The sequence below is a fragment of the Podarcis vaucheri genome (genome assembly GCF_965113315.1).
Source record: "Podarcis vaucheri genome assembly, chromosome: 12".
NCBI classification, from domain to species: Eukaryota; Metazoa; Chordata; class Lepidosauria; order Squamata; family Lacertidae; genus Podarcis; species Podarcis vaucheri.
In genome coordinates, this window is record NC_138750.1 from 11811917 (window position 1) to 11839215 (window position 27299).

A 27299-nucleotide genomic window follows, 5' to 3' on the forward strand; every position below is an offset into this window, starting at 1 on the left:
TCCATCCTAGAGACCTGGAGGAAAGCTTAAAGCCTGCCATCACTACATGGGAGATGGACTGAAGAAAAGGAAATCTGAATTGGCTCTGTCCCATAGAAGAAGAAGAAGAAGAAGAAGAAGAAGAAGAAGAAGAAGAAGAAGAGTAGTAGTAGTAGTAGTAGTAGTAGTAGTAGTAGTAGTTTGGATTTGATATCCCGCCTTTCACTCCCTTTAAGGAGTCTCAAACATTCTCCTTTCCCTTCCTTTCCCTTCCTCCCCCACAACGAACACTCTGTGAGGTGAGTGGGGCTGAGAGACTTCAAAGAAGTGTGACTGGCCCAAGGTCACCCAGCAGCTGCATGTGGAGGAGCGAAGACTCGAACCTGGTTCTCCAGATTACGAGACTACCGCTCTTAACCACTACACCACACTGGCTCTCCAGCTTGACCAATCATAGCTAGGAGGAGCTAGGAGCAGCTAGGAGCTAGGTAGAGTCATTGTTCTAAAAAAGTGTAGACTTGCACACACTGGCCAGCTTCCACTTTGACTTGAAATGTTTGTTTTGGGCTTCTCAGAAGTACGTAAAGGCAAGAAGAGGGTGGGTGGAATGCTGGTCTGCAACGGCACACACCTCAGAGGTTCCGGAACTGTGCTCCGGCTGAAAAAAAGCAGTGTGTTTAGTGTTTTCTGACCTAACCATCCCTTAGATCAGGAACAGAGAACCTCTGGGCCTTCACATGTTTTTGGACTACAGTCCCCATCATCTCTGAACATTGGCTTTGTCAGTTGGGGCTGATGGAAACTGGAGTCTCATAGGAGTCTGAAGGGCCACAGGTTTCCCATTGCTGCTTTAGATACATTGGTACCTCAGGTTACATACGCTTCAGGTCACATACGCTTTAGGTTACAGACCCCGCTAACCCAGAAATAGTACCTCGGGTTAAGAACTTTGCTTCAGGATGAGAACAGAAACCGTGCTCCGTTAGCGCGGCAGCAGTGGGAGGCCCCATTAGCTAAAGTGGTGCTTCAGGTTAAGAACAGTTTCAGGTTAACAACAGACCTCGGGAACGAATTAAGTACTTAAGCCGAGGTACCACTGTATTCTGTATTCAGAGCCTCCTTGGGCCAGGAATATAGAGCCAAGAGTAATGAAAAATGAAGAGGGAAATGGACAAGTTTTAAAAGATGACTTTGCTCCACCTTGTAATCATTATTAACAAATTATAGCACCTTTGATATTGAAAGGAGAGCTTGGTGGCAAGGCTACATCCTGCAAACCGTAACACACCTTCTTGGATAATCATAAATTGGTAGCTTACATTTAGCAATTTATATTTACAAAGTATTATAGAGACATAAATCAATTTATCTCTGTAGAATTTAGATACTCTTATCTGGAGTTAGCCACAGAGAAAGCATTTGTTATAGACTAGACTCCATTTATAGTGACACTGGAGCTGCCATTGATCTTTCAAAAGAATGCCATTTGCTGGATATAATATTAGGTGGGGGGAAAACATGTCGTTTGGGATGATTGATGGAGTAACTTTTTACATTATGCAAATGACATCTATACTATCTGAACAAGATGAGGCTGTGCAGTTGCTGGACTGGAGTCTGGGGGCTATAACTGGCTGAAGGAAGGCCCATAAACTGATGTTGTATCCTGATAAGATGGAGATGCTGTTGGTCAGTGGTTCTTGTGTCTGGGAACTGGAGATAAATCCTGTTTTCCTCCCCCCTGCCCCAAGAAGCAGCTTCATAGCTTGATTCAGCACCATAACTGGAAGCCCAGGTAGAATCAGGGCAAGGGTGGCATATTTCTAGCTCCAGCTGGTTCTACCTGTTTATGGACCAGGATAGTTCACCACAGAAATCTTGAATGTTCTGGTAACCTTGCAGTCAGACTACAGTAATATGTAAGGCTGCCTCTGGAAGTCACATCTAGGGCAAAATGTGGACATAAGACTGGTAAGCAGCATATTTAATTAGACAGTACCTATCCTGTGTGAACTGCACTGCCAATATGGCTCTGGGATCAATTCAAGGTTTGGACGTTTAGGTCTCAAATACTTGAAGGAACACTTTTCTCAATATCTGCTGTCTCAGACACCTTCTTGTGGCCCTCATGGTGGGGTAGCCCTTTGCGTGGTGATACAGAATAGGGACCACTGTCTGAGAGGTCTGGTTGTCACCTTCCAGTATGGAGCTTTTGGTGCAGCCTAAAGAAACGTTTCTTCACCTAGGCCTTGGGGACAGATTGAGAATTTCAAGGCCTGTGACTTTTTAATGCTGCGCTTTAGTGATGGATTGAAGTAATGTAAATGTTATGGTGTTTATATTTCAGATGTTTCATTGAATTCTTATGGTATCGATTCTATTTTGTAAACCACCCTGGGATTTTATTAAAATTATCAGCAGCAGCGGCAGCCGCAACAACAGCAGCAGCATTAAGGTCAGTTTGGCTGCTGGTCTGATATCTCTGATTGAAAAGTGATGCTGGTTATTGACATAATGTTCTTGGCTATGATTACTAAGGAACATGTGAAGAAAGAAGTGCAGATCAGAAGGATGTGCAGCACATTTTTCTGAAGTGGGGAGAGTAAAGTGGGAATATTCTCCCACTGAAAATAAAAACCAGGCTGCTCTAGGCATTTTCTAGTCATCAGCTTGCCACAGAGAACTGTCACAGAACAATCAGATAAGAGGCTGGACAGCAAAAGAGAACTCCTGTTAAGCTTCTAAAAGGATGTCTCAGCCAGAGCGAGACAATGCAGGGCAGGAGGAAAAAGCAAGTGAAGAACAAATGATTTCCACTCCTCTTAGATGTGCCACTTTTAAAATCTATCCGCTCCTTCTTTGATGCAAAAATGGGAAACTGAGCTTTAGAAGGCAGCGGCAAAGGCAGCTTTAATTAAACTTTAATATATTAATGTGTGATATCTTTAGACTCCCAGGCTCAGCTAACTTCCGTCTTTTTCCTTCAAAGATAATCCCACACTGACTGGACATGCTCACAAATTGCCTACTGCCAGCTGCATTCAAGGCTATGGGATCCGACAGAAGAAAAGCCTCTTGGGCTGCTACAATTACAGAAACTAATTAGACATTTACACACAAGCCGCCCCATTATGAGACCAAATCTGACAGCAGGACACCATGGAGCAAAAAGATAAAATAAAAATGATTTCACATTGATTACATTCTGTGGATGGTTGCATCACAACAGTTTGCAAGGCTAAGTAGAGTAAGTACAAGGGTACCTCGGGTTACATACGCTTCAGGTTACATACGCTTCAGGTTACAGACTCCGCTAACCCAGAAATAGTACCTCAGGTTAAGAACTTTGCTTCAGGATGAGAACAGAAATTGCACAGCAGCAGCAGGAGGCCCCATTAACTAAAGTGGTGCTTCAGGTTAAGAACAGTTTCAGGTTAAGAACAGACCTCCAGAACGAATTAAGTTCTTAACCCGAGGTACCACTGTACATTGAAATCTCCCTGTCTGTCCCCTGCACCCAATGTTAACAAAAATCAACTTGAGGAATCCTAAAGTTTATTCAGATCTCCTTAAGCTACTTGTCTCGCTCGACCAGTTGAAAACAGCAGTGAAACACAGAATAAATTTTCTCAGGGTGCCTGCTACCCGATTCTCAAATTATCAAGGCAATATCATATCTGCCCTCATAGTTCAAAACCTCTTTGTTTCCAATATGTAGGAAGTTCTGAGGCACATAGGGTCATGCTGACTACTCTGTTTATTCCATGATATTGGCTACATGGAAATTTGCCACATGAAAAGCATGGCCCTACATTATTCAAAGTTCCATACTTTACTGAAACGAAACTTGGAATGGGATGTGGTGGAGGAGCTATAACCTCAGTAAGACTGCATATTTCCAAGCGGCAAAAGGGAAGAAATGGAGCAGATCATGCAAATACATATTTACTGATCACTACACATTATCATGTAGCTCCATAATTCAGCTCCATAATTAAAGTTACACCATACTTTTCTGAATGCTCACAGAATCTGCCATGTGTTAGGTATTAGGACATAGGAAGTAAAAGTTGGATCATAGAGGTATGGGGAGTATGTTTGAGTGGGATAACAACCAGGAGAAACCAAGTCAGATAAGAAGGAAATGAAACTGGATAGATTCTGGGAAGATGACAAGATCAGGAAATGGTTACAGAAGGGGCAAGGGGAGGAGGAGGAGGAGGAGTATCAGGTACAAGGCAGAATGTATTTTAATATTTGCTTTGGGATTTTTCCAGTTCTCCACACTTCTACTCCATAAATTAGTTAAGGAGATTTTTTTTACAATTTATTTATTACTAAATTCATATCCTGCTTCAAGGTAGCTAACAAACCAACAACAAATAGAACTGATGACTAAAATTAATAAATAAGATAGAGAAATAAGATGATAAAAAAGCAAAGGTGCAGTGACTTTTTTTTTTTAAAAAAAAAAGGTCTAAGAAAGGTTCAGAACCAGGGAGAATGCTAGCCTGGCAGTTAAAGAAAAAACAGAAAGAAAAGATGATAGGAAAGTTGGTAGAAGGAGGGAAGATATTTGATGAGCCAGAGGAAATAAATAAAAATTTCATAAACTACTTTAAGGATCTATACCAAGAAGGAAAGGAAGAGGAAGATAAAATAGAAAAAAAAATTTAAGCCAAAGTAAATTTCCAAAGATTGCAAGGGATAAAATAGAACATTTAAACTTCTCTATAACAATGTTGGAAATTCATCAGGCAATATCTAATGTGAAACCAGGAAAATCACCTGGACCGGATGGATTGCCCGCAAGTTATTACAAGAAATTGGAAGACTCACTTTCAATACTGCTCAAGACAGTTATGAACAAGATCTTATCAGAAGGGAAACTGCCAGAATCATGGCAAGAAGCCTTTATAATGCTGATTCCAAAGCAAGGGATGGATTTAACATCAACTAAAAACTACAGACCAATATCTCTTTTAAATAATGATTATAAATTATGTGTGAATATTATGGTAAATAGGTTAAAGAAAATGCTAAAAGAGGTCCTAAATGAAGATCAGGCATGTTTCCTACCAGGAAGACAAATGAACAACAATATAAGAATGTGATTGATATATTAGAGTATTTGGAAATGAGATCGGATAAACAAGCAATACTAATGTTTGTGGATGCTGAAAAAGCATTTGATAACGTGTGTTGGAAATTTATGAAAAGAACTATAGAGCTAATGGGCCTAGGGGATTTTTTTGGTAGATGTATAGAGGCGATTTATCAGAATCAAAAAGCCAAACTGATCCTAAATAATGAAGTATCAGAGAGCTTTAGAATAATGAAAGGAACTAGACAAGGTTGCCCACTCTCCCCATTATTGTTTATTATGGTCCTTGAAACACTGGCAATGACAATAAGAACTGACTCAGAAATAAAAGGAATTACATTGGGAAACAAATTTTATAAGCTAAAAGCTTTCACAGATGACCTTATAATAACTACCCACTAGAAGAAAATCCACTAGAAAGTATTCTTTTTTTTTTTAAGAATATATGAATTTGGTCAGGGGGCGGGATTTAAATTGAATAAAAACAAAGCCATGTTGTTGGCAAAAAAATATGCGAGATCAAGAAAAACAAGAACTGCAGACAATGTCTGACTTGACAATAACTAAAAAGGTCAAATTTTGGGGTATCTGAATTACAGCAAAAAATATGCCAATCTCCCATTCCCACCACCCTTCTGAGTAATACCCCTCCCCACCTTCTCACTATATAGAAGGATCTGGCAACTTCTGTTTCAGTGTATCTGAAGAAGTGTGCATGCATACGAAAGCTCATACCAAGAACTAACTTAGTTGGTCTTTAAGGTGCTACTGGAAGGAATTTTTTTATTTTGACTATGGCAGACCAACACGGCTACCTATCTGTAGCAAAAAATATCAATTTGTTCAAGGATAATTATATCGAGACTTGGAAAGAGATCAAAAAAGATTTAGAAATTTGGAATAGGTTGAAATTTTCATTCTGGGGGAGAATTTCAACAATCAAAATGAATGTGCTCCCAAAGATGTTGTTTCTGTTTCAGACGATTCCAGTGGTAAGCGGGGGGGGGGGGGTTTAGGGCGCTTCAAGGAATCACAGAAGGATTTATCAAATTTCATTTGGCAGGGGGGAAACCTAGGATAAAGCATAAACTATTAGGAGATATTAAGGATAGAGGGGGTTTTGCACTGCCAGATTTGAAACTTTACTATAAAGCATCCTGTTGGATAAAAGAGTGGATAATTTTGCAAAATACAGACAAATTGGATTTGGAGGGATGGGACAATAGATTTGGGTGGCACGCCTATCTAGGTTATGAAAAAGTCAAGGTTCACAGGGGTCTTCTGAATCACATAGTTAAGGAAATCACTATATACGGTATGGGATAGGTATAAAAACCTATTAGAACAAAAAACACCCTGGTGGTTATGCCCCCTAGAGGCAATTTCAGTAAAGAGGAAAAATATGGGGGGGGGTGTTTACTGGGCAACCTATAAGAAAATATTAGAAGAGGAAGAAAAACAATTAAAATTAAGCAAGTTTCAAGAAATTAGACATCATTCCACGGATGGGTTGCAGTACCACCAAATAAATTACACCTGTAAACTAGACAGAAGAAAAGGGTTTGCGACAGAAGTTTTGAGGTTGGAAAAAGATTTAATACAAAATAAAAAGAAACTATTATCTAAAATATATAGACTCCTGATAGGTTGGGAAGTAAAAGAGGAAGAAGTTAAAGAAGCAATGATCAAATGGTCAAAATATTTTGGTCATACCATTCAGATGGCTGCTTGGGGAAAGATCTAAAGTTCACTACTTGTTATACATTAAAGGAAACCTTCATGAAAATGTTTAATAGATGGTACATGACCCCCAGCAAATTGGCAAAAATGTACAAAAATGTAAAAAATGTACAAAACAAATTCAAATATATGCTGGAGGTATAAGCAAGCTGAGGGAACACTGTAACATATGTGGTGGGGTTGTAAAAAAAATCAAAAACTTTTGGGATATCATCTATGAGGAGTTAAAAAAAATGTTTAAACAAACATTTGCAAAAAAAGTCAGAAGCTTTCCTCCGAGGCATTTCAACAACAGATATTCCAAGTGATAAGAGGAGGGTATTCCTACATGCAACAACAGGAGCGAGAATGTTGATTGCTAACGATTTGAAGGGAGAGAAAACGAAAAAGGAATGGCAGATAAAACACTGAGTATTTGGAAATTGCAAAGATGACAAAAATAATCAGGAATCAAACAAACCACAAGTTTATAAAACAGTGAGATTGTTATAGAGGGTACTTAAAAAACATTGTTCCCAAGTAAAATCTTTAGTATGCTTTGACTAATTTCCTCAAATTAAATGACAGATGGATAATGTATATCATACAATATGGATGATTGATAAGGTAAAAAAAAGGATGCAGTTTAAAAGGGGGGGGGGAGAGAAACGACCCCCAGTAAGGTAGACAGAAGTCATATTCAAAAAGTTGAAGACTAATTATTTTTTATTTAAGGTTCCGGAGATACAGGGTGTTGAATATTTTTATTATGCGTGGGTGTTTTTTCATGATTATTTATCTTTTTTGTATCCTATTTTGCTTTTGATGAGGAGTTGTAATATCTAATGAAACCAATAAAGAGCATGGGGGGGGGGGAGAGAGAAAAAAGAGTCTCCTTAGGTAAGGTATTCCACATGCAAGTCCCTGTAGCTGAAAATGCCCTCTCTCCACTTGTCTCAGAAGGAAGAGGAGAGCCTCAGATGATGGCCTTTGTGGTTAGCATGACTGATGCAGGAAAAGATGGTGCAACAAGCATCTTAGTCACGTGCAGATTTTAAACAGCAGCGCTTTGAACTGGGCTCCCTTAGCCTGGTAATTTGCAAAGCCAAAAATAGCAGGTGAAGATCTCAACGCTTTCAGAAAAGCACAGTTCCCAAACCGTTAGAGGTTGCAAACTAATTTAGCAGAACGGCTATCACGAGACCACTTGTGTTGTGCGGGGTGAACTTCAAAGCCACTACAGTGGTACCTCAGGTTACATACGCTTCAGGTTACAGACTCTGCTAATCCAGAAATAGTGCTCCAGGTTAAGAACTTTGCTTCTGGATGAGAACAGAAATCGTGCTCTGGCAGTGCGGTGGCAGCAGGAGGCCCCTTTAGCTAAAGTGGTGCTTCAGGTTAAGAACAGTTTCATGTTAAGAACGGACCTCCGGAACGAATTAAGTACTTAATCCGAGGTACCACTGTACTGAGTTTTGGCATAACTGAAACTCAGCTGTTCTGCCTAGCAGATTCCCATTTAGTCTCTCAGCGACCAACTTAGCTGCTCTATCTGCGCTAATGACAACAGCAGCATGTCATCAGCATAGACCAATAGGTTCACAAAAATAAGACCAAATGTGAAACGGGGAAGCCAGAAGTATTTTATATCTCTGGGAGAGCAGCAGCAGTGTTGGGAGGTGTTGCTCAACTGGCTCCCCAGCATGGAGGCTGTTGCCAGTGACCAAGAGGGAAAAGGAAAAGGAGGAGAATGTGCTGTAGGTACAGCAGTGGAGCCAATTTGATGCAGCTGATGCTCCATTCACACTGTGTCAACTTCCTTGACACCTCTCCTCTTCTCTCTCTCCTCTTCTCTCTTCTTCTCTCCCTTCTTCCTATCTGTTGCTGGCAGCAACCCCTGCTTTGGGAAGTCAGCTGAGCAATGCTGCTCCACCCCACTGGCTACTACTGCTCTGGGATCAATTCATTAACATACAGATTAGAAAGATTTTTGATCTAGCACATGGCCCGGGGGCCGAATCTGGCCCAATCACCTTCTAAATCCAGCCCGTGGACGGTCTGGGAATCAGCATGTTTTTACATGAGTCGAATGTGTCCTTTTATTTAAAATGCATCTCTGGGTTATTTGTGGGGCATAGGAATTCATTCATTTTAATTTTTTTCCAAAATCTAGTCCAGCCCCCCACAAGGTCTGAGGGACAGTGGACCGGCCCCCGCTGAAAAAGTTTGCTGACCCCGATCTAGTATTTATATATGGCATCTTGATCAGTGTAAATAATTGTCTGCCAACCTGCACGCTCCACAGTTCTAACCACAGATTATGGCGGCTGACCCTACAAAAAGCAGCAGTACTTTTGAGAAAAGCTGTTGCCTCAGGCCTTTGCTCAAAATGTAGTTTGGTATGAAAAATTCAAAGCGAGAATTGCATGTGCATGAATCCTGCCTTCTACTTATGCCACACTTACAGCCATACTCCAAAATGGGATCTTCCACCAAAATATGGTGTGTGCTGGGCTTTGCCTGGAACACCATAAAATGCGTCATAAACATAATGGGATTCCAAGCAAGCTTCAAAACTTCTTCGTAATTTCTTCTCCAACTATGGCTACTAGAACTTGAAGTCTAATATCCGAGCAAAATCGATGTAAGTACAAATGTGAAAACTGATGCCAGTTTAGTCTATGAGCTGGCAGGGTTCTGAGTGAAGGTGAACGTTTTGCAGTGAAGCGTGAAAATAACCTGAGAAACCACTTAGCGGCAAATGTTCATAATAATAATTTTTAAAATGCTCTTTTTCTCCCTTCCCCCTATCCCATCTGTCACAACTCGGCCACTGTGGAATACTGAAATGCATCTGTAATATATGTTAACTTTTCATGATGGTAGGGAAACATTACTGGCTTTGGGACAGATACAGTGAAGATAGGTCAGGATTGATCAGGACTCTTGGCTAAGAGGGCTTACAGGTCCTACATACAGCCTTAAATCAAGTATCTTATCATTTTTAGGCTGCTTCTACTTTTCAGCAGATTGAGGCTGAAAGAGAAAATAAGCACTCCTTGCCTCCCTCAAAATGTGTGCTAAACATTAGTCAGATATTGTTTATGCCCAATAACGACCACAATACAGTACGAGCACACATCACACAACTACAAAATGAAAGACACTACATGCACCCAACCAGGACAAATCTATAATGTCCAGAATTTAAAAACACGCCTTCTAGTCAGCATCCCTAGGGTTTGGCACTTGCACTATCCAGAAACGTTGCCGTTATCTTTCTTGTCACTAGTGCAAACAGCACCTCCCTATAGCTGATGCACTTATTGACATCTGCCAACAGCCATTTAATTTTCAAATCATCTGATTCACCTTCTAAGGAGATCTGAAAAGAGGAGGTAAATTTAACTCTGGGTGAGTCATACAATGGACAATCAATATCATTAGTATCAGAAGCCGGATTGGAAGGTGGTGATTGAAAGCAACTAATATGGCTTTCCCCACATTATCTGACTTCCATGTCCATGGACTTTGTACTTGGAGTGGATTCGTACCTTGCCGATTTTTGACCCGGGCAGTTCTTGGTATGGGATGTAGCCACAGGAAGGAAGCTTCCATGAAAACCTAATTGTGTATCAGTCTTATACTTGTTATATCAACTGAGACCGTTTCCCTTTAAGTCTATTCTAGGGGCTTTGTTATACCAGGATAGAGCAGAAAGGAGAGAAAGAATGAAGATTCACTCCACATTGCTAATGGTCTTATAATTTGCATACTTCAGTACCACACTTAAGAAGTCTATTAAAAATTGGTGTAGGAACACAGTTCTGCCTATCAGCCCACCACACATACAAAACACTTTTTTTGAGATTTTTCTGGTCACTGCATGAACATATGCAAAGTTGCTACACTAGAAAGCCAATTGATGCAGCAATCACCTACGAATACCAAAATGCTACAGTTCTGACTCACAGCCTTTGACAAATAGAAATGGTAGAAGCATGGGGTGTCCCAAGATGAACAAAGAGTAAGTTGAAACGTGGGGGTTCAGCCTGTCAGCAATAAGACCAGACCAGACTGCAGCAGCACTTATTGTGCAAACACTACTACAGGTAAGTGTGGCTTGACGGCGCTCAGCGAGGGAGTAAAAAATGTTATCTCCTCAAGCATTATGAAGGACCCAGTTAATATGGAGCAAGGTGGAAAATTTGCTCTCACTGGCTTTTATAATTTTATGACAGTTCCCTCATACACTTGAATGACCAAGAAACGGAAGCCAGGCTGGATAGCTCAGTCGGTAGAGTGTGAGACTCTTAATCACGGGCTTGTGCGTTCAAGCCCCACGTTTGTGCATTGCAGGGGGTTGGGCTAGATGACCCTTGTGGGCCCTTCCAACTCCGCAATTCTATGAAACTATGAATACAGAAGGTATGTCTGTTAGAGGCTGGACTTGCTAGATGTTTTAGCCAGTCCAAGCAGTTTGCGATGCTGTAGTGATTAGCACAAAATATACCCCTCAGTACACTATCACTGGGTAGCCTGGGCCTTACTGATAGCAGTACAACACTTGCAATATGTAAACCTCTTTGTGACGGACAGATCAGTCTATTTCTGGTCCAAGTCAAAGTCACATGTGGTTTTTCATCAAGTCCATTCTGTCCGACTGCAGCATTAATTTGCATGTTGTTGTTTTTTTAAGTACAGAAATCTGTATTTAAATATGAACTTTGATGTATATTAAAATAATATTTTATTTCAATGTACGTATTTCTAAACATATTTTATCCTAAAATACCCAGTTTTAATGCATTCTGGTATGCCTAAATTGCAAAGTCCAGAGAACTGTAAAATTCATAAGGTAATTACATTCTTATCTGTGTATTAGTCCAAGAGGTCAGTATGCTAAAAATGTGAACCCCCAAAAATTCTCTGCTCCTGCTCCCCCCACACAATTAGCAAGCTCCATTTGTCCTAGTGATAGGAGTTTCTGATACCATTTAATAAACAACAACCCTACAAACTACTTTGCTGCTGTCTTCTAATAACTAGGCTCCTTATTTCAGAATGACCCCCCCTAAAATGAATCTGTGAGCAGCAGGCACTGAGAAAAAATTAACACAATTACTGGCGGTATGGAGAGAATACTGCCTTTAGTGCAAGCATGAATTCTTGGAAGTAACACCTAGGGATAATAACAGCAACATAGCTGACAACTGTACCTGGCCTAGTCAAAGGAAATAGTTAACATAAATAAAGCAAGGGGGAGAACTGTCATATTTATTTATTCAACCCCCCCAACCCCAACCCCCCCCCCAATGTTTCTGGACATTAAACTGAGAGAATGAAAGAGAGATGTGCTCTTTGGCTGCCGTTTGCTGTAATTAAGCTTTGAAATCTAGCGTTCTAATAAAAAATGCATATGGTAAGAGTCGGCTAGAAAATTCCCTGGACATTTTGCTTTCCCTTTCCTTATTCTGTGAAGATTCTCAGGATGCAGACAGGGAACTTTGGTGGCAAACAATAAAGCCTATTCAAGAAGACAGAACACATTAGAGATCTGCAGTGCCTTACATGTTCAATTAAATATGATTCACGGCTAGTGCTTCTACTAGATGCTATGCAGAAGCTTATACAGGGGAAAGAAGGGGAAGCATGGATTGTAGTATCTTTATTAATAATAGTATGCAGAAATATCATGAAGCAGAGCATGTGTCCAAAGCCCTGGACTGAAAAAACTGATTGGTACATGCACATACATCACTTGAGCTCTCATCACCAGGAGTGCCAACTTGACTAAAATATTGGGGGAGCCTAGGTAAGCGCTGCCCTGCATAACTGATCACAAGATGCGGTGCATGCACACCATTTGAATGGCAATGCCGATCAACTTGGGTGGGGCTGCTCTCTCAAAAATTTTATTGGGGGGGGACCAAAGGGAGTTGGCTCCCATGCTCATCACTGTAAGATTCAGCAAGGATAGCTCTCAGATGACTGTGTGGGACTTTCCATTAACATAACTGTACAGTGGTACCTCAGGTTAAGTACTTAATTCGTTCTGGAGGTCCGTACTTAACCTGAAACTGTTCTTAGCCTGAAGCACCACTTTAGCTAATGGGGCCTCCTGCTGCCGCCGTGCCGCCGGAGCACGATTTCTGTTCTCATCCTGAAGCACTATTTCTGGGTTAGCGGAGTCTGTGACCTGAAGTGTCTGTAACCTGAAGCGTATGTAACCCAAGGTACCACTGTATTCCCATCTTCATGCATGGAAGATGCTACATGATGCTATAGTCCATGAGCCTTGGCATAGGTGTGAACCTGTCCATAATCATAGAATTGCAGAGTTGGAAGGACTCTGAGGGTCGTCTTAGTCCACTTCCCTGCAATGCAGGATTCTTTTGCCCAATGTGGGGGGATTAACCCACGATGTTACATAGAGGAGGGAGAAAGGTTGTTTTCTGCTGCTCCAGAGAAGCGGACACGGAGCAATGGATCCAAACGACAAGAAAGAAGATTCCACCTAAACATTAGGAAGAACTTCCTGACAGCAAGAGCTGTTCGACAGTGGAATTTGCTGCCAAGGAGTGTGGTGGAGTCTCCTACTTTGGAGGTCTTTAAGCAGAGGCTTGACAACCATATGTCAGGAGTGCTCTGATGGTGTTTCCTGCTTGGCAGGGGGTTGGACTCAATGGCCCTTGTGGTCTCTTCCAACTCTATGATTCTATGAGTCTATGACCCTGGTCTCATGCTCTACCAACAGAGCTATTCCAGAAGAGTTGCTGAAATGAAGGAACCGCTTTGAGGGGGTTCTTCTACACAATCAAGCAGTGCATAAATGTTAGGAAATACATTAAAAGTGAAACAAATAGAGAACCTACCCAAGGGAGATTGACAAAACCCCACATACACACTAAGTATTACCAGCCCAAACCCTTCCCCCTCTCTCCCCCATCTTCATCAACCCCAACCCTATTCTGTAGGCAACACTAATGTCTCACATCAAATGTAAAAAAGACTCTACAACCTGAAAAAAGAGACAATACATGTTCTTTTGTAAACCAAGAATTAAAAATAAAAAATAAAAAGTGAATCCACATGGCTAGTTAATGCATTTGCTTGTCCACATGAACTCCCTCCGCCCCCTTGTTAAGCAAGAGAAGGCGGATGACATGTGATAATGTAATGGCCAAAAACCAAACAAACCATGGGATAGAAAACTCCGTCCTATCCTGCTATGTAAATTGACCTTATGAAAATCTCACTGCCTCAGATTTTATGCATTTAGTGGTGACGTACCTCTGAAAATGTTCCTTGGCTGTCTTCACTTCCTTCAAGACTGTGCTACTGAGATAATGTAAAATGGATGCTCGAGGGTGGGGGGGGGGAAGGCATAAGAAACCACAAATCTGTGCTTACCTGAGCAGGTGGTGGCGGCTGTACGTAACCCTGCGGTGGAGGTGCAGCTTGCAGTACTTGCTGGGATACTGGTGGACCTGAACCTGCAAAACCTCCGGGAGGGAGCTGTTGGCTAGATGCCATGACGTAACCAGTCTGTGGGGAAGACTGCTGTATAATAGGTGATGGGTAGACAGGACCAGAAGGCGAATCAGGGTTGTCTCCTGATGACTGACGACTTAAACTCATCTGGCTAAACTGTGTTGTCATGTCATCTCGCTGTGAGGCAAAAGTCAGTTGAAAATGATCAACAGAGATCTCTGCAGTGGATATTTAGAAAACAAAAAAAATGGGTTCAAACAAGCATGCACAAGAAGCAGGGGAAAAATACATTTAAGCACATACGCACACAAACACAAAATTAAATGAAAACAAACAAACATCATCCTAAAAGCAAGTAAAAACATCTCCATCACCCCCCATTAAACCACTCCCCTTCCCGAATCTAAATGGGGAATTCTACATTTGTCTTAATGACACCTTGAAAAGATCCTCCTCTCCTGGTATTGATCTGACCCCATAACATTTGATGGCAAAAGTTAATAAGGAAGATGAATGGTTTACAAACATACTTTTTTTAAAAGACTCCAGCAGATCCCAATTGTTTCTACTCAGAAGTAAGCCCCAGAGTTCAATGAGACTTACGCCCAGGCAAGTGTGTATAGGACTGCAGTCTAAGGGTTTTAAGGGGCCTGGATGTTCCACTGCTAATACAAAAACACTTGGGCCACTAAAGCCACCAGCTCCTTTAAGGAACCCAGCTGATCAGCCTCATACATAGAAGTTCCCTGCAATGGTCATATGGCTATGGAAACATATGTGCTTCCTCATCAATTCAGTGTCAATGATAACGCCTCAGGAAAAACTATTTCATAAGCAGAGCAATGAAAGTTGAGGTGTGTACTCAACTGTAGCTGACTGCAGGGGAAACCAATTAATGAATGCAGGTTTATAAAAATATGACAATCTACAAATCGTTCATCTTATCAAGTGTATTTCCAAACAATTCTCATAAAGGCTACAAATGCAGTTAATGGTATCTCACATTGCTGAGAAAATCTTGTATTGGGCATTGTCAGTAAAAATAAATAACTTTAAAAAGAAAAAAAGCACTGGTTTTCTCTTTGATTTTAAACCCTAAAGGGTTATTTATTGTTGCTTTTGTCTCATTAAATGACTGGAGAAAATGTGTTGTTTTAGAATGACCTAGAAAATGAAGGGAAAGAAACAGCTGAGATGAAGGTCTAAACACACATGCCAGCCTACCTAACCTATTAAAATGTCAACTGTAATCAACAGTAAATTAATTGCAATCCTTAAACTGCATGTCAAAGTTAGCTTCACACGGGCAGTTTGACTTTTACATTTGGGATGCCCTATGTCACAAGCCTCTAACCAGCGCAGAGCCCTAACTGCCTCAATGTTTCCAGAGCTCATTCCCTTAGTTCATCTTTGCATCCTCTCAAGTTTTTACCTTGGGCAATCGCTTGGCTAGCATACCTAGACTGAGAATAAGAAAATGCTGAAGTCTATTTGGCTGTCTAGGCAAATCAGACAAGAGTTGGGGAAGTTACTGAACTTGACAAGAGCAAAAGTACATACGCCTGTACTGGGGAATGATAAAGAAGTAACCTCTTCCAGCAGCAAATGGTCAAGGTCACCTTGTACGAGTCTGTAAGCCCTTTCAGGCATTCACCAGCTCTTCCTACTATAAGCACGGTCTCCTCAAGTGTGCTTAGTTATTTTGCGTTCTACTAATAAATCAAGTTGGTTCTTGCTTTGCCATGATACAGTAAGCCTCACCATATTTCTCTGCTATTAATCAGTGGTGTATTTGCAGCAGCTGTTTTTCGTGGAGTATGTCACAGAACATACCACAAAGAGAGCTGGTGCTCTTTGTCCCTCGTCCGAAATCCTGTCTCTGAGATGGGTATGTTTTTGAAATTCTTTGTGGGAAACCTGATGCATCTTCAAAGAGATGCACTAACTCCCTACCGCCTTGTTTTGCAATGGTTTTGCCCACACAATATTTTCTATGTTGTACTCTTGCACGTACAACATGCATTCACACGCAGCTCTTTGTCGGGAAGCACTTTGTCGTTTGTGGTGCTACCTCTGCCTGCGACCATTGAGAGCTCCAAAGGAGACAGCCAGAAGTCGTAACAGAAGCAATCAAGTGCCCCAAGCCCCTATTTACTGAGATGAATCGGACTCACCCCACCGCAGTTGGTGCTAGTTGCTTGGCCTAGATTGCCTGATATACCTGTTCCACAGTAACCTTCACCAACCAAAGTCAGATCCCCTCCAGAGGGCTGAGGGGAAATGTGGAACGGTTGCTTCTCTGCTACCTGGTTCCTAACTCCCCTCTGAAGTTCCTGCAATGATGATGATGGTGATGATGATGATGATGATGATGACTTCTCCTTGTCAACTGACCTTTCCAGCTTCTTTGCCTACCCCTTTCTCCTTTTCTGACTGAGGAAGGTCCTGCCAGTGCAACTGTGATGTTGGGATCCCTCCAGACCAGCAGTGTAAACCCCAAGGTATTGCAACTCCTGCCACTGTACTGTAGGGGCTGGACCAAAGTATGTATGGGCATTCATTTCCTACTGCAAAGTATGTTTCCCTTTCACATGGCTGCAAGATACCCCATCTTTCCGTTTTGAAAAGAAAAATCACAAGGTTCATGCAAATATCTTCTGCGCCAAACACAACATCTTGTGGAAGCCTTACTGAATCCTGAAATTCAGTCCAAGCTCTTACAAAACAAACCCTGAACTACTTCCTAACCAATGTCTATACACTCAAAACACAAGTAGCTCAAAAAACAAAACCACAGGTGTAACTGTAAATGCTAAAAAGGGGGAATTAGTCATGCTGGTGATGCCGTATCTTTAGCACTCTAAACGCACATGAAAATAGCACAAATTGAACCAGAAGGTTTAAAAGGCAACCACCTTAGAATAATAATTCATCAATCATTAATTTGGGAAGGCAGACAAAAACACGCTTCTGGGAATCTTGCACCATTTTCTAGATATATATTTTTTGGCTGTGCAGGCCTAAGTGACAAGCAGTTCCAGCATTACTGAGTAAGACAAGAGATTTACAGCAATTATCTTCTGTTTCTCTCCAGTTCTCCAGATAGCAATGCCCCCAAACAGAAAGCAAGCTCAGACGATGTAATCAATCCACATAAAAAGTAATAAAATCTGTAGTACCACAGGAAACTGCTGTGTTGGAGACACCGCCAGAAGATGCTGAGGAGGATAGGAAACGGCTGGATACTGTACTGACTGAGAAGAAGGCTGCAGAGCCTGAACTGGCTGAGGCAGAAAGGAAACAGAACAGAAGCAGGGAAGGGAAAGATTCAATTATTGTCCTCAGACAAAGACAGACATTTCTTAATTTGAGCCAAGGTCGGAACAATAGCCTGCAAATAAAGATGACATCTTCCAGCTCATCTAGCATTGGGCGCAATAGGTCAGATATAGTTGTTTTAAGACTGTATTCCCCGCTCCTGCATGCCTGCAATACTATCTCAGTGGCGAAAAGCCTGTTTGATTTAACACTAAGAAACACAACACTTTCCAATGCAATGCTGATGTAATGCTCTTACTTGGATGATGTGAGGGCTTATACAACTGCACTGGCATTGGGCCTGATGTGGAATTTACTGCTGAGGAGCAAGCCATAGAAATGGTCCTTTGAAAATGTGTACCTAGCACCGTGGGTCCTTTCTTGGTGTGAGTCTCTTATATTACTGGGGGAAACTAGCAAGGATCCTGTTAACAATTAGCTTTACTGTGCACAACCTAGCAATAACAACCAGGATGCAATCGCCATCATGCCCATTAGGAGAAAAAGCTGGGTCACTTAAATAAAGGTTCTGCATATACTCTGCATTTCTACAAGTTTAGTTCCCCACCACCATCTGCCTCAGTATCTGGAGATATGCGTGCGAATAATTTGCATGTCTCCTAGGCATTATTAGCATCAGAAAGGATGTTAGCTACATCATGCCAAATTCAGTGACAATTAAATTCCAAAGCAAATTTGTATCTCAGATAGGATTGTTCCTCCTCCTTTTCTTTTGTTTGGCAGAGCAGGCAAATCTTTTCCTAGCATGGAGATCACTCCCTCCCCCTTCCAGTTTCACAGGAGCTCTCTAGCTAGGGTCCTTCATTATGTGCCCCCCTCCACTGGGGTAGGGGAGGGAGGCTGGCAACAAGAGAATGGGTCATTTCAATGGTGGCCCACCATTTGTGGAATGTTTTCTCTGGGGAGGCAAACCTGGCACCATGGATTTAAATGCCATGCAAATACCATTTCCCCCCTGCGCTTTTGGCCTCTCCTAAGTGCACTGTGTTTTCATTAACTGTGCATTTTTGAGTTTTTTTATTTGAATTGTTCTGCTTTTAGGTTTTTATTGTTGCTTTAAATAGGTTTTAATGTAAATCACTTTGAGTGGATTTATGTAGGATTCAGACGATGATGGGGTGGGGTGGGAGGCAAGGGAAGCAGAGATCGCCAGTGTCTCAAACAAACGGATAGCTCACAATAAAGGACCCCTTCAAGAACATGCATAGCCACTGCTGAATTGGCCTTGCGGATGGGAGACATTATATACAGAAGTGCTGTTTACCTATGGAGGAGGTAGATGGGCTGGTGCAATGCACAGCTTGAAAGGCTGCCATGGTAATGCAAACAAACCTCCTAAGTTATATCGGTTTGGGACCAGTGAGCAGGAGGAATCCATGATATTTTATAGGCTCAGAGGGGTGCACTGGATGACCCCTTGCAAAGCTGCTGAGGGAAACAACTATTTGTGTGTCATCTGTAAAAGTTGTGCCTTAGAGTCATCAGTGTTTCAAGGTGTCACTGGATGCAAATCTTGCACGATGCGCTACTTCAGTGCCTTAACTGCTCCTTGTATGGCTGGGCCAAGAATAAGGCAGCACCAAATAATACTGCTCTAATAGACTCACACTAGATCCATAGCTGCTAGCATATAGGCAGACATTTCCCCCTTACCTGCGTGACAAGGTGACTTGTAATTTGTTGCTGTGGTTGCTGCACAGGTTGCTGGGATGAAGGCGGTTGCTGAGACTGTCCAACTATCTGGCTTCTAATAGGCTGTTGACTGCTGGGTGGGTTGTATATTGCAGGTGTACCATCAGGGTTTACAAATGGTTGACCTGGAGCAAATCAATCTTTAATGTACTTTTCAAAACAACTTTACAAAAATAAAGCAACCACCAAACAAAGAACTAGCACAACACATTTAATTCTCTTACAAATGTATGGATATCTTCCCCAAACCCTTAAGTACTGATTAATGGAAATGTTCCAAGTTCAAAGCAACAAGGTTAGATACAGTGGTGCCTCACAAGACGAAATTAATTCGTTCCGCAAGTCTCTTCGTCTTGCGGTTTTTTCGTCTTGCGATGTACGGTTTCCCATAGGAATGCATTGAAAATCAATTAATGCGTTCCTAGGGAAACCGCCTTCAGACCAGGTCCGGGGACAGTCTGTCCCCGGACCTCTTCTGAAGGCTGGGGGGGGGACAAGGGCTTTTCTTCCCACCCCCAGCATTTTAAAAAACCCTGGGACAGCGGAGGACTTCTCCGCTGTCCGGGCGATCTTAAAATGCTGGCGGGCGGCATTTTAAAATCGCTCCGGACAGCGGAGGACTTCTCCGCTGTCCGGGGTGATTTAAAAGCCCCTGGGAAGCCAGGCAGGGGGGACAAAGACATTCGCCCCCTGCCCGCCTTCAGAAGGTGTCCCCGCCCCCCTCCCCACTTCGGAACAGCTTTCCGAAGTGGGGCGGCTGGGGCAGGCGTCCCCGCCCCCCCGCCCCACTTCGGAACAGCTTTCCGAAGTGGGGCGGCTGGGGCAGGCGTCCCCGCCCCCCCCGCCCCACTTCGGAACAGCTTTCCGAAGTGGGGCGGCTGGGGCAGGCGTCCCCGCCCCCCCGCCCCACTTCGGAACAGCTTTCCGAAGTGGGGCGGCTGGGGCAGGCGTCCCCGCCCCCCTCCCCACTTCGGAACAGCTTTCCGAAGTGGGGCGGCTGGGGCAGGCGTCCCCGCCCCCCCTCCCCACTTCGGAACAGCTTTCCGAAGTGGGGCGGCTGGGGCAGGCGTCCCCGTCCCCCCTCCCCACTTCGGAACAGCTTTCCGAAGTGGGGCGGCTGGGGCAGGCGTCCCCGCCCCCCCGCCCCACTTCGGAACAGCTTTCCGAAGTGGGGCGGCTGGGGCAGGCGTCCCCGCCCCCCGCCCCACTTCGGAACAGCTTTCCGAAGTGGGGCGGCTGGGGCAGGCGTCCCCGCCCCCCCCGCCCCACTTCGGAACAGCTTTCCGAAGTGGGGCGGCTGGGGCAGGCGTTCCCGTCCCCCCGCCCCACTTCGGAACAGCTTTCCGAAGTGGGGCGGCTGGGGCAGGTGTCCCCGCCCCCCCGCCCCACTTCAGAACAGCTTTCCGAAGTGGGGCGGCTGGGGCAGGCGTCCCCGCCCCCCCCACTTCGGAACAGCTTTCCGAAGTGGGGCGGCTGGGGCAGGTGTCCCCGTGCCCCTTCGGAACAGCGTTTTAAAATGCTGGGGGTCGGGAGCGAAGCGCTGCCGACCCCCAGCATTTTAAAATCTCCCCGTGTCCCGGGAAGATTTTAAAATGCTGGGGGTGGGGAGCGCTTCGCTCCCGACCCCCAGCATTTTAAAACCTCCCCGGGACACGGGGAGATTTTATAATGCTGGGGGTCGGTAGCGCTTCGCTCCCGACCCCCAGCATTTTAAAATCTCCCCGGGACAGGGGGAGATTTTATAATGCTGGGGGTCGGCAGCTACCCCCAGCATTTTAAAATCTCCCCGGGACAGAGACTTCTCTGCTGTCCCTTGGAGATTTTAAAATGCTGGGGGTCGGCAGCGAACGCTTCGCTCCCGCCCGCCAGCATTTTAAGATCGCCCGGGGCAGGCGGGGGGGAAGGCAGGCGGGGGGAGCAAAGACTTTTGCCCCCCGCTGGCCTTCAGAAGAGGTCCTCTTCTGAAGGCCGGCTGTGGGCGAAAGTCTTTGCTCCCGACCGCCAGCATTTCCCTATGGGCTTTCGTCTTGCGATGCAAGCCCATAGGCAAATTCGTCTTGCGAAGCACCTCCAAAACAGAAAACCCTTTCGTCTTGCGGGTTTTCCGTCTTGCGAGGCATTCGTCTTGCGGGGTACCACTGTATATATTTTTTGCACCGTTGAGACTTTGTCAGCCATCAGCCAATGTTTTCTCTTAAAGTGCACTAAATCAGAAATTACAGAATCTGAATAAATTGTTAAGTTCACTATGCTTGTTCTTCTCTAAGACAAATGAATTGAGTGCACAATTAGTTAAGAATGCCTCCTTCATTCTGTGATTCTATAAAGGAATGGCCATATCACTTAGAGATATAGGTAGGTAGCTGTGTTGGCCTGCCATAGTCGAAACAAAATAAAAAAAATTCCTTCCAGTAACACCTTAGAGACCAACTAAGTTTGTTATTGGTATGAGCTTTCGTGTGCATGCACACTTATTCAGATACACATATCAGTTAGTTCAACTGACTGATTAAGAGTGCAATCCTACATGCCTTCTTAGCAGTAAGACCAAATTCAAAGGGACTTACACTCAGAAAACTGTATATAGGATTGTAGCCTAATGTGGAACTTTAACTGATCTTTAGCTGAAGCCATCAGATATTAGTTCAGCATAGATAGATGCTTTCTTCCTTTTGAGAGCTTATGACCCATGCTGATCTTCTTTCAAATAATAACTGCATTCCAGTAAGCTCTTAATGCATTACGGGTTCTTAATGAAAAATTTAACTCCAGGTATCCATTCGCTCCCTCTGTGCTGACATGCTATGTATTAGGTCTCCACATTTTTCTTTTGGTGGTACATTATTAATGGCGCTGTTCACTGCTCATGAAATACCTATTCAGTGCATAGTTTACTGATGAGGTAGTTTCTTTGCCCAAAAGCAGGAACCCTGTTTGGACATTGCCCTTCATGTGATTGTAACTTCACCTGTGGATCCCCAAGGATAGATGTAGTCACTCACTGCAAGATATCTGTCTCTTGGAAACTGTAATTTCTGTTTTAGTAATGATCAGCACCCAGATTTTTCTATGGGCTGTGGTTTGCCAAAATATTAGGAAACATGAAACCAACTGACCTGTGTGTGGATTGAGCAGGATACTTCCTGGTGGAATCCCTGCAGCTTCAAGTGGAAGTATGATGTAGCTAGTGTTGTTTGCTACTACCTGGCCACTTATTCCATTGTCTGTATAGGGAACATTGCTAGAAGAGGTGGCTGTAACTCCAGGGACAACTGATGCACTTTGGAGAGGTTGATGTGTTCGTGACAGAGATCCTGAGGACCCAGCACTGCTGGAAGACTCTGAACCTGAAAGAAAAGCCAGGTTTACTGTAATAAACACTACATCCACAAGGATAGACAGGGCTTACGGACTGAGCAACAGCCACATTACTAAGTAACTTCTACAAAGCAAATTATTTATCTGTAACCTCACCCAAAGCATTTCCCCCCAACTGCAATCTTGGATGAGTTTGCAAAGCCTGCTAATATCACTTGGGGACCATGGTTGTGACATGAAACAGTGCAAGCACATCATCCAACATGGAATAGAGAAGCCTGTGGGTGGCATATATTGCCGATGAAAATTTCATGTTACAAATGAGAGCTAACTCATGATCATTGACCAGGTATAATATGGCTATGCTCTACCAGGTGTGTGTATGTTTAAAATGCATTTGAGGACATCCAGTCAGCTAGTTTGTAGAACGGACTTATGCTCATGCAACTGACTTTCGTTTTCTCTCTCCCTTCCCGCAGTCCCTGCTAACCACCCAAAAATCAGCTCTGGAAAGCTGGGAGACCCTCCAGAGCATATTCAAAGCGCAGGAGGCTACAGGGTGGAGGAGAGGAAGGGGAAGTCTCATTGTGCTGTGGAAGTCTGCTTGCACAGCACTAGGGCTAGATCTAAACTAGTCATAACATTACTAGTAGAATGCAGCAGCTTTAGCTGACTTCCTAATTGCAAGCCAAGGTTGGTGTCATGGTGTGATTCTGGGCTTGTTCAACATGAAGCCGGATCTGCACAGGGCACCCAGAGTCAAAGCAGCCCCCCCAAAACACCTTGTGGTATCCAAAGTCAGTGAGCAAAGCCAGGTATAAGGTTTGGCAAAGAGTGGCGAGATTGTGAAGCATCCTGTGGCACTGCTTAGCAAAATCACATTGTTGGGTCAATGGGAAACAAGGTGTTTCAATTTTCCAGCTCAAAAAGACTCTGCATTCAGTAAAGCAAACACCCATAATACAGACTCCAATATGAAAGCAATGAGGGGAGATAGAAAACTCTGACAGTCAGCACTACTAGGCACCTTCACCAGTTTGTGGGTGCTTTCAGTGCAGTCACAGTTCATCACCTGCTGTTAAATGAGCTACAGTTCGGCACTATTCCTTAGCATAGAGGTTTTCAACCTTTTTGAGTCCACGGCTCCCTTAACTAACTACATTCTTTCTGCGGCACCCCTGTGGGGCTCAGCAGCCCAGTTACGTCACCCCTTGCCTGTAGCCTCTCACCCCTTTTCAAGCACCCTCCCTTGTGGAGTGTTCCCTCAGCCTTCTCTCTGCTCTTCTCTCCTTGGGAGTCCTCCAGGCAGCTGCCGCAGCCACTCCTGGTCTCTGCCACCTCAGCTCCTGGCAACCAGCACCCCCTGGCCAGCCCCAGAGGTACCATTTGCCTGGGGAGTTTGCAGCCAGGGCTGCTGCAATGAATAGCTGTGCAAGCCTTTGGGGGGCAGAGATGCAAGGGGGCATCAGAGGAGGGAAGGAAAGGGGGACAAAGGCCAGTGTGGCCCACGGCACGTCTGACCATCTTTCAAGGCACCCCAAGGTGCCACGGCACACTGATTGAAAGCCTTAGCAAATCCACACTGTAGCTGGAACTCAACATTTCTACCATTCCTTATTTTAAATTTCCAGGTTTAAGATGCCTCTGGTGCAGATTACAATTGCAGACTACAACATTAGCAATGGTCACTGTGTGGTTCATATAACTACACTAAAGTTGTGTCCATAGTTGCTTTGACATAGTGTTCTATTGTTTACGAAGAGGAGGGGCGGAACCAATTTTTTTAAAGTTCTCATTAATGCTCCCACCCCATGGATGCAAACATTGCAGCTGTATAGCTGCATTACATTTACATCATTTTAACTGAATATTTTGGTGATGTCATACATTGCAGGAGTGCAGCCCAAGTGATTTGTTAAATTATTAACTTTCCCAGCCTCGGTATTGATTTATAGCTTTAATAATGCATCCTTCCATATCCATTATAGCTCACAATATGCGAGCAACAAGGTAGTATGTTATTGGCAAGGGATAAACTATGCTTTTAAATTAAAATGGATTTTTTTGGGGGGTCAGCACAACAACATGTGATTAAAGTGTAAAGGGAGGTTAGTAATAACATTTAGAGATGCTCAGCTAATTGTGGTGACTGAGTACTGTCATATCGCAAGAGTTCTTTGTCGTTTGCTTTGTGGGGACCAACACTGTAGTAAATGAACGTGGTGGACTAATGCAGAACATTCAGGATGATGAATGCCATATAGGAGGACCCAAGGGCCATAATTGCTGTTGGCCAACTTTCTGAGGGCCGCATGGCCAACGTGAAAGTGAACATAACCCAGGTTTGAGCACAGAAATATGCATGGATGTAGGCAGACCTACACAGGGAGTTAGAGATGCACACAAACAGGCAGGCAGGCAGGCAGGCAGGCAGACAGACACACACACACACACTGAGGCATACAGACCCCCAGCTCCATTGTCAATCTGTGCCCATCAGTAGAGGAGAGGGGTGGGAATCATCTTCCCATCACAGTACTGAGCTTGGCAGAGAGGTTATTCTCCCCCTAGCCTCTGATTATTTTGAAAAAGTGCCTTTTATCTCATGCATTCTGCTAGTGGAAGAGAATAAAAGTGCCCAGGAAAGCAGAACATGCTCACTCTTTCCTCTCCCTGGAACACTCCAATCTTCAAGCCATGATGGCATACAAGAAGGAGGATTTTGCTGAGCGTTGGAGAGCTACTTCATGGGCATCAGGTTCACCACATCCTGCTGTATAATTTACACTTTTTTTTTAGAAAGAGTGCACAAGAGCGAAATCTTAATGTATTTGTTTGCGATGAAATACAGTGGTGCCTCGCAAGACGAAAAGAATCCGTTCTGTGATTCTCTTCGTCTAGCGGTTTTTTCGTCTTGCAAAGCAAGCCCATTGAAGGATTAGCGGATTAGCGCTATTAGCGCTATTAGTGGCTTTTAGCGCCTTATCTGCTGATCGGATCAGCTGATAAGCGGCTTAGCGGCTTAGAAAAGGGGGGGGGGAACCCAGCAGGAACTCGCAAGACATTGTCATCTTGCGAAGCAAGCCCATAGGAAATTTGTTTTGCGAAGCACCTCCAAAACGGAAAACTCTTTTGTCTAGCAAGTTTTCCGTCTTGCGAGGCATTCGTCTTGCAGGGCACCACTGTAATTCAGTCAACTTCCAATGCCTTTAAATTATCATAATCTTCAGCCAACTGTTCTTCTTGGAAGTGTTTTTTCTTGTTATCATCTGGAATTTAAGAACTGATCTAGCTAAAGAAAATATGCATAGGTTGGCTAGGCATCTGGCTTTGTGCAGCTGCTACTGATATATGCAATTTAACATGGGTATTGGCTGTGTTCCATTCTAACAGCTGAGATTCCTGAATTGCAAGGGTTTGGGCTAGATGACCCTTGGGTCCCTTCTAACTCTACAATTCTATGATTCTATCGCACTATACCTATTTTAAAGATACAAGGTTTCAAACGAAACCTCATCTGGTAGCCTCAGGAAACATCAATAAGAGACAAGGGGACATCATGACAAGCAACTATATTCTTTTGCAGGAAATATCATAGGAAAAAAATTAGTTACTTCAAAATATAAATCACACTACTTCAGGAGAATAACAGGGAAAAGTTATCATGAGTTGACTCTTTCCTGTTAAAAGAGACTGCATAGACTTAGCACTTTTCCTTTAAGATGTCTAAAGTATTTGTTTTATGAGGAGTCTTACAAATATATATTATAAATAAATTAGTCTCCTTAAAATGATTTGATCTATAAGAACTAGCACACATGAAGTATACAAGTGTCTATAGGTGTGCTTCGGCAGGGAACTGATGTAATCAGCAGTTGAATTGTTCTACCTTTCTAAATCATCCATAATCAGTAGAGTCTTGTGACGAATCAGTTACAGACTTGCACTTCTTTAGAGTGCAGGCGAGGAATTGGTGGTTTGAATGTTCTTCCACATCAATAACTCTCTGCACATACCTAGGTAACCTGTCACACTGGAATGGGACCCCTTTTTATATGCGGAAGCCTTTTTCATTCAATCCTCCCCTCACCTACAGCCTGAAGTGATACAATCTTGCAACAGATAATTTATGCTTGTCTACAGAAAAAAACTTGAGGCTCTTTGTCAGTGACCACAAATAGATGCTTTTACTGGAAGCGACTTAGCCTTTCACTACTAGAGCCAAACAATCTCAAAAGCAGCAAGTAAGGATGACCCTCTGCATGACTAAGCTCTACTGAATTCAGTGGGATTTAGTCCCAGGTAAATGTGGATTGCAGCCTGTGTTTACCAGGGCTATGTTAGCTATCACAAAATTAAACATAATTCTCAAAGACCAGTAGGTTAAATATGACAAAGGGTACTGTGATGGGTGATTTTTATGGCAGGGGTTCCCAAACCGTGGTCCACGAACCATCAGTGGTCCATCAGCTTCATTTGGATGGTCTGTGACATGTCTGTGGATTTGTGGTTGAAGATGGGAGATGAAACATCAATTGCAGTAAATATCCCTACGGATTTCAATTGCTACAGCAAGCAGGGAAATCTGTAAGTAGTCTGCCAAGACCCTCAGCAAAAGTTTGGGAACCAGTTTTATGTTCCTGGAAACTGATAA

At 43.3% G+C, this 27299-nt stretch overlaps 2 protein-coding genes across 33 annotated transcripts in view; one reads left to right on the forward strand and one right to left on the reverse strand.

Annotated features, from left to right (window-relative positions):
- LOC309515241 (uncharacterized protein) overlaps positions 1-3180 on the forward strand; it is an 88984-nt gene extending 85804 nt beyond the window's left edge. For 6 of the 12 annotated variants that reach the window (XR_014212345.1, XR_014212346.1, XR_014212348.1 and 3 more), the window contains 2 exons: positions 2327-2434; positions 2969-3180. Coding sequence is in view for 4 of the 12 variants with exons in the window: in XM_082192949.1 (XP_082049075.1) it covers positions 2327-2367 (41 nt within the window). In the remaining 8 variants the exon portion in view is untranslated. The remainder of the gene's footprint in view (positions 1-2326; positions 2435-2968) is intronic. The other 6 variants (XR_014212347.1, XR_014212349.1, XR_014212351.1 and 3 more) reach the window with 1 other exon arrangement.
- The window catches only part of ARPP21 (cAMP regulated phosphoprotein 21), a 241559-nt gene that overhangs the window by 31562 nt on the left and 182698 nt on the right, over positions 1-27299 (reverse strand). For 19 of the 21 annotated variants that reach the window (XM_082192791.1, XM_082192792.1, XM_082192793.1 and 16 more), the window contains 4 exons: positions 22444-22674; positions 19289-19452; positions 17476-17580; positions 14216-14473 (listed from right to left, as the gene is read on the reverse strand). In XM_082192791.1, the coding sequence (XP_082048917.1) occupies positions 14216-14473; positions 17476-17580; positions 19289-19452; positions 22444-22674 (758 nt within the window). The remainder of the gene's footprint in view (positions 1-14215; positions 14474-17475; positions 17581-19288; positions 19453-22443; positions 22675-27299) is intronic. The other 2 variants (XM_082192786.1, XM_082192785.1) reach the window with 1 other exon arrangement.